This window comes from Solea solea, chromosome 3, assembly GCF_958295425.1.
Source record: "Solea solea chromosome 3, fSolSol10.1, whole genome shotgun sequence".
In the NCBI taxonomy this organism is placed as follows: Eukaryota; Metazoa; Chordata; class Actinopteri; order Pleuronectiformes; family Soleidae; genus Solea; species Solea solea.
In genome coordinates this window covers 15,099,914-15,112,786 of record NC_081136.1, presented here as the reverse complement: position 1 = coordinate 15,112,786, position 12,873 = coordinate 15,099,914, and the positions used below count along the sequence as shown (strand labels likewise).

Here is a 12,873-nt window from a genome sequence, read left to right as displayed (position 1 = left end):
TCCCTTGGAGCATACCAAATACTTGCTCACCTCATTTGTGCTCTTGAGCTAAGTTTTACACTCTCTTCGTCCATTTGGACAGAATGGGAAAGTTAGCAAAGCAAAACAAAATGCCCTTGTGTTGTCTCCAAGGCGATAATGCCTAAATACTGTGACTGCTGTTGGCCACTGGCTTTTCCTTTTTTTTTTTTTTTTTTTTTTTTTAACTTTCTTTATCTTGCCCATCTCATGGAAAAGATATAAGTTTGCTCAAGGACACTTCCTTCTCTTTCCACTCCTGCTCTGTGTCTCCTGTGTGTGTGTGTGTGTGTGTGTGTGTGTGAGCATATTTAACATGCTGCGCGTGGACTGAAGATTCAGGAAAATAATTTAACTGTGGACTCAACGGGATCATTTGGAAGACTGGAATTACATTCCAGACATGGCTCCCAGTGACTCTGAATTAACCTCCTGCTGGCATGACGATATCCTCAAGCCATATTCCCCCCCCCCCAATGTCTTATTACCATCAGTGCTGAAGAAGGTGATATGATAGCTTTATTTAAAAGAGATGGGTGAACAGGAGACAGGCAATGATAGTTCATTATTGACTTGGTAAGATAATGGAATTCAAAGGAAGTAACTTTTGAGAGAAAGAAAAGGCATAGCCTATATATATATATATATATATATATATATATATATATATATATATATATCTATACATATATATATACATGTGTGTATATATGTATATATATATATATACATGTGTATATATGTATATATATATATATATATAATAAGACATATATGTATACATATATACAGTATAAATAGATTATTTTTGCTTATTAAGTTGTGTATTTAAAGCCTATATATGTGATTGTATTATGCTACTCCCACTGTTTGATTCTTTGTTTTAATTTCTTTGTGGTGCATTTCCAGCCATTTTGACATTGCTTTAATATTCTCTAGTCCATTTCACCCCGCGTGAGATACTTTATGTTCCCCGATGGCACCGACTCAGAAACTATAACTATGAGCTGAACAATACGATGCTTGCACTGCGTTAGTCAAATTACCTAAAAATGTCTCTAAAGTACCCATTTTAAAAATAATATTGAGCCATTATTCTATAGTTACCAACTTTGGCCACAGTTGCTACTAAAAAAAAAAAAAAAAAAATAAAAGACCCTAAAAATTGTGCTGACTCATTGTTGAGCAGTGGAATGGGTCCAGCGGGAATATATCATGTATGGTGTGGCGTTGTTATTTTTTAACAGTAGTTTCTGACCTGCTTAAATGTAGTATTCGCAGAAGTATAAGTGAACAAACGATCTCAGAAATAGGAGCACACAGCAAAATCTCAACATTAGTCAACATACGCTATTTGCAGTGCTTCTTTTCTTACATGTGAGGAAGAAAATCACTAAAGAATAACTCTGATGTTTTTTTTTTTTGTTACAGCCTAATATCCAACCGTATGTCAGTGGTCCATATTAGTATGCTTATTGCACAGTTTACTTACTTACATCCATCTGGATTTTTTTTAGGGCAGTGAAAGAAAACAAACTCCCTCAGCAAAAATCTGTCACTATCAGAATCACACTCTGGATCAGCCCTTCTTACCACTACAATAATTCATTTTATACTAAAAGGCCTATCTGCTCATCTTTTCCAGCCACCTGCTTATCTGGGCCTGTGCACAGTCACCTTTACTGCCCTCAATACAAGCAATGCATTTCCATGATCAGATTTCCATGAGGTAAACAAATGGTATATTTTACTGTATGTCGTTTAAGCAGCAATGGCTTATATCACTGTAAATGAACGGGATTCTGCTTGGCTTCAAAAAGGGGGCGTTAGTATTACATATACTGCCTATTTAGAATTATCACTTCTACTTGAATACTGATGTACAAAAACAAAGTTTTTCATTAATAATCACATTAATACACTGATGCCCTTGGATATTTTCCCCTTCCTGTTTCCATGCTCACTGCAGTTGAAGGATGTAGTGGGCGGCCACATGGTGCAGATTGATGATGATATTCAATGGTGGTTTTAGAATGCAAATGATGATGTTGTCTTGATGGCTGGTGGAAATGTTAAATATCTATTTGAGGATTTGTGTTGTTGTTTTTTTACAGCCTCAGTGATGGGCGGTAGTGTCAGTTTATGTTAGTTGATGAGGGCCTATGAATAAATATTTGACTTCCAGTGAGTGTGTGTGTGCATAGGAATATACTTTTGTGTAATCTTATTCAAGTGTTTGCATCTGTGAACACCTGAATTATAGCTTCTTTCTTGAGCTATTTGTTTCCACTTCACATTTAATGTTGTCTCTGTGAGAGAAAATGATCCAGCCTGCATTACCAGCTAGTTTGGAGGAAGACAGGCTGTTTATCTTCACATTACGGTGCAATGAGATTTCTGGGTTGTTGGGTTTTTTTGTTTTTTTTTTCTTTTTTGTAGCTCCACTTCACTGATGAAGTGTCTCCACAGGTGTGTCCAAGATACCTGCAGGTCTGAAAAACAAAACTCTTTTCGTTCACGAAAGAAAACAAATAATCAATCAGTCTGGAGCTCTTGCTGCGGCGGCATTTTATTTGATCAACCTTGCTATCATTGAATGCCGTTAAGCATTAAATACATTGATTGCTGATGCTCATGCGGTTTGTGTTATAACAGCCTCCAGGGGTTTGTGCCATTTGCAAACAGTGGCACTCACTGAAGGCCGTCTCATTTTTGTAAAAGCCCTGCATGTGTTTGTTGAACTTACTCTCATGGGAATAATCTTTTTCTAAATTCTGTGCGAGGGATGAACAATCCATTGTTTTTTTAATCAAAATCGATATTTGAAACTATGTAATTTACAAATTGCAAAGGCTGCAATATAATCTGTCTATTTCTGATTGTTCTGTGTTCTTACCTAATTAGAAAGAAAAAAGACATTTGGCAGACGCTGGGATTCTAAGTGACTTACAAGTGACATACCCAGGGACACATCGACATGTAGACTATTGGAGCGAGGGGTCGAATCCATGACCCGCTCTACCGCTGATCCACCACAGCCCCATAATATCTGAGAATAGTACTTGAATGCTCCATCTTGTCATAAATCTGTATGAGTTATATCGCAGTGTGTCAGAAATATTACATATGGATATTTAGATACACAAGTCGTTTAGCCCTGTACTGCAGTCCATGACATATACAGGACTCTCTTCAGGAAATTGGCAATGAAAATTAAAAATACCAGATGTAAAATTGAGTTGCAAAGTTGCATGTTGCAGCTTAATATCACTCACCTCACTCTGGGAAAATAAAAAACAACAATTCCTACAGTCAGGTGTCTGTATACAAACTTAAGTATGAATATTTTATCCTTTAAATCGTAATATAGTATGACATATCTAAAATGACCCTCTGTGGCTGACCACTAAATCAGTTTGTGGACTTCAATTTTGTGGTTTTTCAATCATAGACACAAGAAGAGAATTTGGACAGGATGGATGAGCAGGTTGGATAAATGACGACAGGGTACATGGGCGAAGAAGAAAAGGATAAGTGAGGGGGCATGTCAGAGTGTATGTGTGTTGGTGTTGTGATTTCCCTTCTCCTCAACAGCTTAGGTAAACAGTGTCATTATCAAGCACCTCCTGCAGTGCAACCACATGGAGGACTTTCAACCAGGAAATGGATATTCCAATTTGTCCCGACTGACCCAGAAATAGTTTGGAGCAACATCACCCATCTATTGACTTGCAGAGATGGCCTTGTCAACGGCTGCATTTAGACTGCACAGCTGGAAGTGTCTGCCTGCGTCCGCGTTTGTGTGTGTTAGCTCAGCCAGAGAAGGACGCCCCACAATGCACGCTTACACCAGTCACACCTGCCACTTTAATCGATCATCTTTGAAATATCTTCTCCTTAAATGACACATTGAATGCAAGGAAGAATAGATGCCTTTTGTGTAAGCTATGTCTTTTATTCCCCAGCACCATGGTAAATTTCCCTCTCAGACATAAATGAATAGTGACTGGAAAAAAAAAAAAAAAAAAAAAGACATTTACCTTCAATCTTCTTTTTACTCAAATATGTCACTGAATTTTCTTCCTCCTCTTGTTCCTATCAGAAACCTCCTCCTCTGTCATGGTATACATGGACACAACGACCACAACAGCGAGGACCACCACTCGACCTACCACAGTTACCATGACAACCACTGCGGCCAGGACGACAACCACCAAGATGCCTGCCACAACAGCTGCAGCGGCTCAGTGGCCGAGGACGACGACGACAGTGGTGGCCCCAGTCCAGACGCTCGTAGAGGGTTTGGTCCCCGAAGACGAAGACAGAGCGCCGCCCTCCTCCAAGCTTCCCAACATCAGGGTGGAGTACTGCAATCCACTGGTGATGATGGACATCTCTTGGCCTAAGACCAAGCAGGGCGTAGTGGCCAAGATGCTCTGTCCACCTGGAATCATAGGTAATGTTGTTTATTAATGTTGTTGTAATAATAGCTTAAACCTTTTCATTAACAATTAACTATTCATTTTACCTGTTTAAAATAGTTTATCCTACACAATATATGTCTACCTGTGCAATTAGAAACATAAATTGTCAAAAATTTTGCAGGACTTATTAACTACTTTGGCCAAAACTCCAAAAAAAATATCTGTAGATATCAGATCTGTAGGTATCAGATAGATATACATATATGACATTTGTTCATTCTCTCACTCTTTGAGGATTTTATTAGTTTCGTTTCGTGATTGTCTTTGCCTTGATGTGGGTCGCTGGTGTGTGTTTTCTTTATGTTTAACTCGCTCAGCAGAACATGTTCACTTGGCTCCTGTCCTCCCTCCTCAGTCTTTATCCCTGACTCACTGATGCAACGTTAAAGATTAGCTTTAAATCTCTACGGAGGCTGGTGACTTGTTGACCTTACACTGATTTTTGCCTCCTGTCCCTCATCATAAGCTTGCTTTATTTAATTAGTGGCCTCACAAACTGCATTTTTGTTTTATTGAAGAGGATCTTTTTTTTTTTCCCTTTTAAAGTATGTTATTATTGAAACGCTCACGTGCATTAAGATAAAGTTGGCTGCTTCAGATATAAAAGCTTTTCATCACAAAGGGTGTCAGTGCTGATCTCATATTACAGTATCATGAGATTTGACCACTGAACATAGGGAAGGAAAGGATAAAGGTTGAAGATCGTGCTGAATTTTTTTTAATCAAAAGATGAATTCAAGTTTAAAGCTGCACTTTTGGTGATTTGGTTGTTGTTAGTGTTGTTTCTGTCTGTCTTGTCATAAATGATTAATTTCCTGCAGCGTCGGAAACAACAACAACAAGACAAGATCTAAACCATAGTTATTCTGAGAAATACAAAGCGATTCATGTGGGACATGCTGTTGCCTAAATAAACTAGTCAGTGGTGAAAATGTGTTATTATAAACTTTTAAAAAGAAATATCACACGTAGGAAGGATTTTCTGAAACTTATTTTTGTCGTCAGAGAAGTCTTCTTACACCAGAAAGTGACATCATATCCTGAAATCCATCCCAAAGCGTGAAAAAAGTTGGTTATTTCATCAGTCAGCATACAGTCTCACACACACACACACACACATACAGGCTTCATTAATGGGCAAGACCCCAGCTCCCATCGAGACCTCGCTAACAGGCGTCATATGGCAAGATAAGACAAACTCATCCCCCACCTCCTCTTGGTGCCGTCTTCAAAGCCGTCGCTCTTCTGACGACACTGCCGAGTAGAACACGACTGTGTGAGCTTCCTCTGCCACTCTTTGAAAGTTCCTCGAGCTCCCCTTCCATCTCCCTCACTGCTCCCGCTGTCACTCCGTCTCCCCCCTGCACCCCCACCCGACTCCCCGCTCCCCTCTCCCGCTCCCTTTCATGCTCCTTCTCCTGCCTTCCTCTCAATATAGGAGGAAATGCAGAGTCCCTTATCTTATAAACCCATCACACATAAGGCTGTCTAAGGTGGACTGGGGAAGGAAATTATATGTCAATCAAAATTTATATCTGTTAATGCTGCTCGTCTCACCCTCCAGTGCACCCTCCCTCTGAGTAAAAGCAAGGGCAATTTAATGTCAGTGTGAAGCCCCGTTGATGTCAGCTCGGAAAATATAGACGTCATTTGAGGTTCACCGGAGAGCAAGTCACTGTATTTTAATACTGCATTTATTGTTTTATCTTTATTCATTAGGATTATGTGATATGTTAGGCATGGGAGGAGATTGTCAACATATGTTGGACATGCTCTTTAGTGTTGCTCAATGGAAGGTGAACGGTATGTCCAATCCCACATCTGTCAGCAGAGACAGTCTTCTCAGATTTGCGTAATGAATTCCTGCTATGGCAGATTTAATTGGCATCTATTTTGGCGTGTTTTCTTTCACATGCCATGGTGTTGAACTGTCATATTCAAGCACTGTCTGACTTTTAATGATTAAATGCAGACACTGTCTGGGCGAGCTCAGCTGAAGCCACTTCATTCCAGCCAGCGTAAGATAAAAACCTACCATTTAGATCATTTTTCATCCATTAATTTGGTCTGGAGAATAAGAAAAGTACTTACAGAAGAAGTAGTCGTTAGTTGACAAGGTTGACAGCGTTGCGTAGTCTATCACCTGATGATGGAGGATGACGAGAGGATGAAAATGTGATGAATCTGATGAATCTGAGTTCACACACATTGACACACATGCTATAAAACCACATAGGACTGCAACTTTAGTTCACCTACAGTTTTTTTTAATACATTTTTTGCTCAGTAACTAACTGTCTTCTCTCTCCAGGCGTGGCCTCATACATGTGCCTGGGCCCAGAGGGATACTGGGACCCCCAGGGACCTGACTTCAGCAACTGCACATCCCCGTGGGTCAACCTCATCAGCCAGAAGGTACCAAGCTGCATGACATAACAAGCAGAATAGGTGTTAAAGTAACATCACAGTTGGTTTGGCTAGGAAAGTGCATTTTGCACATTTCTTTCTTTTTGAAATATGGTCAGTCTGGTTACAAGGCAAGTAGAAAATGTGTGTGTTAAAGTAATACTTCAAATGTTGCTTTGTATTACTAGAACAGGGGGAGTATTTTTGAAAAAAAAATTCCTTTCCAACCTCAGTTTCTCCTGAGTTGAGAAATATCTTTATTCTTTTCTTTGTTACGTGTCCACCAGTGACACTTGTTCCTGTTAGCAAAGATGGCGTACACTGTTTACATTCTGGGAATGAGGTCCCGTCCCGCTACGAGGGGGTCTAAAAAGGGTCACATTTTCAAGCCTCGGACCAAGGGTCACTGGTGGGCACGTAACAAAAAAGTTGGGAAGCGCAATTTTTCAAAAATACTCCCCCTATTCTAGTGTTACAAAGCTAAATGCAAATCGGTGAAGTATTCCTTTAAGTATTTCAGGCCAGAGAGAGAGGGGAAGAGAAAAAGATTAGCCTTTAGTTATGGCCCTAAAAACTCACCACTGTGTTGTCAGATCAGCACATCACCTACGCTCTCGCTCTCTCTCCTCTCCTCTGTGACTCGCTGTAATGCGTTCACTGATGCTCGTAAAATCCGCTCGCTCTCCCCTCAGCGTTCGCACACACGTACACATTGTCCCGTCTCTAATATTGGTCGGGACAATCTGGCGTTCTCCAAATATTGGTGAGGACATGTCCTCACCGTCCATACGCAAACCAACGCCCTTGACTGGAATACCTAAAAAGACTATGTTAAGTGTTTGACATTGATTTGACTGAATGTTTTTTTTTATTATTATTATTTCTTCAAGACAGAGTTTGAAATCAGACCTGTGAGCTTTGTCCTTAAAAAAAATGTTTGCGAGACCTCACAATTTCAAATAAGGGAGCTCACGATATATTGCCTGCATTCAGATGACATCTGTTTTTGTGGCTTCCTCCTTTTTGCTCTTTGTCTCTTTTTAATTGGTCAATTAACGTCATTGATTAGCCTGAGGCTTTACATTTTCTCTGTATGTGTGTGTGCAGAGAGAAAATAAAAGGTCTAATAGAGTCCTGGGCCGCTAATCTAAAGCATGATCCTCATGAACCTTCCTGTGTTTAAATCTTTAAATCCTTAAAACCAATCAAATCTAAAGAGGAGGCAGTTACTGAGGATTGAGCATTGGGTTTATTATAAGTTATGAATTGCAGCTAATGTTGAAAATTGTCTCATTTAAAGTCGTAGGACCCTGAGGCATCGTGCTATAACGCTTATGATCTACTCCGTGGAATAAAGCCGGGCCCATTTAACAAATGGCACTTTGTGGATATGGATGTAAAATGGCTGTTGGGGAAGAGAATAAAAGGGAGGGAAATTATCAGGTGCATATCTGGGCAGCGCAGGGTAATTTGTAACAACATGCAACAAACCTCCACTACAGGCTGTTGTTTTGGGAGAAATTAACTCCACCATTCTTTTTGAATTTGCTAGAGGCTCTTTTGCATTTTACATGCTGCGCATGAATTCATCAGTAAGAGAGATTCTAATCTAGACTATTTCCAGTTAATATCTACGGAAAGATGTGAAATGCAAGACGTGTCATCCATTGTCCTTTCTGTGCCCGTGCTCATTACCAGATGGTTTGTCTGACAAAATGAAAGGGAATGACATCAGATAAGCACAACAGAAAAAAAGGAGTAGAGTTATTTACCCTGCATTCACAGCTCTCCTCATTAAGAAACGAGAGCAGGGAGGGGAAAGAGAAAAACATCATCCTTCTTACACACACCTCACTGTGGACCCGTTTAAGCAGTATCATTAGCTTCATTAACAGATGAAGATAGCAGGTGATGCCAGGGTGGAGCATCAGGATGAGCCTGTTAATGTTGTATCACTGTGTTTTAAAGCTTATCTAACTGCACCTAATATGTTACTTAAAAGAAGTTCTCTAACTTTTGAACACCAGATGTATGCACCATTTAGACCTAAGTTGTACTGTGCATTTAATCCTATACTGAATTCACATTTACATTATTTACTGATCATAACCCAGTGCTAAGGGTTTTATATTTTTCCAGTTATGGTTACGGCAGAGATTCTACATTTTAAAACGCTTCCTGTTGAAATATGTCTATTGTCCCATGCGTATACTTAGAATGTATCCCAGATTATTATTTAAAATAAAATAACTAAAATACAGTATATACACTGAAAACAGTGAGTTATTAAGTTCCTCTTTCAGATAAAGATATTTAAATGTCTGGCAAGTAGAAGCCCCAAAATTAAAGGCATCTTGAAATGGCTGTCAGCAAGGGACTCTTCACATTATTAGCACCCTGCTATGTACAGATAAACACAGTCATTTGAAAACCAGGGCAAAGAACTGTGCCAACTGTGTGAACAAAGAAGTTTGAGCAAACCTTTCAGGGTTTGTGGTGGTGAGTCTCATTAGCCAGTATAAAAGATGGCTCCATAGCTTACAAGTTGGATCTCAAGAAGTTTCTCTTGCAAAAAAAAATGATAGCAAGAGAGACTTTCCCTGCTATTGTCAGTAAGATTACATAAGAACAAAAATGACTTGAGGTTCAAAAAACTGACCCCATTCACTAAACCCCATGCAGCCCCTAGTTACTGTTGCTAAGTGGTTCATTTGTAAAGCTGGGGGTTTTGTAACACAGAGGCTGCTGTTCTGACGGGTCAGCTTCAAAGTCACAGTACACACCAAAAAGCCCACAGTGCCTGGAACACACTGGACAATGTCTAGGTGTGGGCTGTTAAATTAAAACTGGTATATGCTGCAGGAGCCCGGGGTTTCATTTGTTCTGCAGCAGCGTCCTTTGTGCAGACTCCAGCAGGACAAGTCTCATCCAACTTCAAATGAAAGTGACTGAAAGGCCACAGAAACTGCCCGACTGGTGCCCTACACCTTCAAAAGATACTCCTATCTCACTTCCCGCCTCGACAGGAGCAGGTCAAACAATGTGTGATGGTGTCTCCCAGTGAGATGACAAAGTATATGGAGGCGATAGGCAAGGAATGTTCCGTGACAACCCACTGGAAATGTGGAGGGCAAGAGAAGCCGTTCATCCACTCATTGTCCTGGCTTCGCTTGAGATTAACAAGACATTACATGACTGCAGCTCTGTGGGGGCAATTTGTTTCCATGCTGTTGATGCAGAGAATTTAAAGTCTTGTTTAAAGTTTTCTTGTGGATCCAGCAGTGATAATGGACTCATGATATTATAAATCATTTGATGTAGTGCATCTTTTAATAATATAATATAATATAATATAATATAATATAATATAATATAATATAATATAATATAATATAATATAATATAATATAAAATAATATAATATAATATAATATAATATAATAGAATAGAACATAATATAATATAATATAATATAATATAATATAATATAATATAATATAATATAATATAATATGCTTACAGACGAAGGCGAAATCTGTGTTAAATAGTCTGCTCATTAGTCAATGACCCTTTGACCTTTGCAGCGTTGTAGTTCACATCCTACATTTCCAAAAAATGTGGTTGTGTTTGGGATGTAAATGGAAGCTAGAAAACACGCCTGCAAAACGAAATGAAGCAAACGATTTGAAGTCATCGTTGCATATTTTTTGTTTTTCAACAAATCCCAAGTTTAAGAAAATAACATATAAGCCTCCAAACATGAGAAAAAACCCTGAATATCAGAGTGCATGCGTCCTCTGTGTACCACATATACACCGCCTCCCTCACACTGCAGTGCTCCCCCATTAGTTTCATAAAGGTCTAAGGCTACCTGGGGAAATTCCCTCAATAGTTGATTTTATAATTGCTTCCGGGTACAATATTGGCCCCAGTGTACAGTCAGCATCTCACCACATTAATTGTGTGCAATAAAGCAGCACTGAAGGAAAATGTAAAGCGTGAACTAAATTTATTTATCTCTGCTCACTTTTGTATTGTAATCAGCAGGTTTACCCATGTTTTCCAGTGCACAGGCCGTGGATAATACAGTGATGACATGCTACCATCAAAATGTGTCTAAACTTAGCCAGCTTAGATATTTAAATGTTTTCGTAAAAAATGAATTTCCACAGATAAAAGCCGGGGAGACAGCTGCAGTCATTGCGAGGGAGTTGGCAGAGCAAACCAAGAGTAATCTTCAGGCGGGGGACATCACCTACACAGTGAAGGCCATGGTTCAGCTGGTGGATCTCCTGGATGTGCAGCTGAGGAATCTCACGCCAGGTGGCAAAGACAGCGCAGCCCGCAGCCTCAACAAGGTACTGTGGGGTTTTGTTTTCTCCCGCTTCACCGGCAGATTCTGACAGGCCGGATAGACACGACCTGCTCAAATGGTGATCCATCCGGTGTTCAGATTAGCTAAGAGTGAGCTAACATGTTTTCCCCTGACCTTTAAAACCTGTCCACGGCAACATTTCACTCAGGCCAAACCTGAGGAGACTGTATTTCCTTAATGATGTGCTATTCCGCTCTGTGCTGTCAGGTAAAGTGATAACCACCATTTGCCTTTGCTCCGATGCATACTAAACACAGACCTTTACTTTTAGCGGGTAGCTCAAGCTTTCCTCACTGTCGTATCCTGCAATATACATGCAGATTTACTTTGATGTAGTTTCAAAGATGTTATCCATATGCCAGGCTTGTCAAAAGCACTACATTGGTTTGATTTGGACTAATGGAACAGGAGCAGGATCCAGTGGGTTTGTGTAAACTGTTGGACTGCAACGCTTTTGAGTTTTTCGGGAAGCTAATGCATCTCATGTAGCAGAGATCAGTCGAGCGAATCCTTGAGGTAAAATAATGCTTTTTGTCTGCTGAGCAGCCAGTAGCAAATATCAATGAAATCCAGAATGTAAGTCTTTAATTTACTGGAGCAGCTTCACTCATAGAGGAGCCTGAACACCTGTTCTGGGATAGCTTTTTGGGGGCTTTTTTTTTTTTATTTCATTGCCACAACAGACACAGATGTCCCCATTGAGATTTTAGTGCCAGTTTTCTCCAATGGAGATGGGAGACAGTTAAATGGCCAAAAGGCCTCAGACGGGAACATGGCATTCACGTTGAGGAGCAACTAGAGTTTATAATACCTCTTGAAAGAAGTTTCTCATAAAACACAGCATTCAAAGTAGAGGGACTGCTGTGGTCGCGGCTGCTGCTGCTGTTGTAGTCTTTAGTTTCTTTCATAAAAATCGAGAAAAAAAGAAAATAGTATGAAGAAAACGAAATTTGGCCAGAGGAGAGTAAAACCACCCCGAAGATAAGATAATAAATTCAAGAGGTCATGATGTATAATAATCTGTTTACTGATATATGCTCTGTTAGTACAGCGTGGTACATCTGAAGTCACAGCTTCCTCTTTTCTTCAACTTTGGCTAATGAGAGTTTTCCCCAAGGAAACGCCAGAGTCCACATAGTGCTCACGATAACGGCAAAAACGAAACACCGCACAACAAGACCACTGCAGACGACGACCCCTACCACCATAACCGCACATGACCTCGCCTCATATTCAGAAAGGCAACTGCACTGCTGGCTAAGTTAAGTGCTGTTGCCCTTTAAGAGCAGCAGTGAGTGATGAGCTGAGCTTGCGGTTTTAACTACGTACTGTGGCTTTAAGTCAACTGGACCTACCACTCATTTTGTTTTATTCATAAGAGCCCTCGCTCTCTGTTAGTGACACACTCCACACTTCCACACCACTGTCTTCCCCTCTGCTGTAGCGTTGCCTGCAGTTTACCTCTGAAGTTCAATCATTTTGACACAATCTGCAAAGAGCTAAGCAAATTAAAGATTTCTTTGATAGCAAAGCACAATGTTCCCTGCCGGCAGACAAAGAAAGGAGTGAGTTGGCAAGTAGTAACATCAC

The 12,873-nt window shown here is 40.0% G+C and overlaps 1 protein-coding gene across 20 annotated transcripts in view; it reads left to right on the top strand.

The window, feature by feature from the left end:
- The window catches only part of LOC131456295 (adhesion G protein-coupled receptor L3-like), a 200,830-nt gene that overhangs the window by 130,821 nt on the left and 57,136 nt on the right, over nucleotides 1-12,873 (top strand). For all 20 annotated transcript variants that reach the window (XM_058624522.1, XM_058624503.1, XM_058624506.1 and 17 more), the window contains 3 exons: nucleotides 4,121-4,474; nucleotides 6,814-6,917; nucleotides 11,081-11,266. In XM_058624522.1, the coding sequence (XP_058480505.1) occupies nucleotides 4,121-4,474; nucleotides 6,814-6,917; nucleotides 11,081-11,266 (644 nt within the window). The remainder of the gene's footprint in view (nucleotides 1-4,120; nucleotides 4,475-6,813; nucleotides 6,918-11,080; nucleotides 11,267-12,873) is intronic.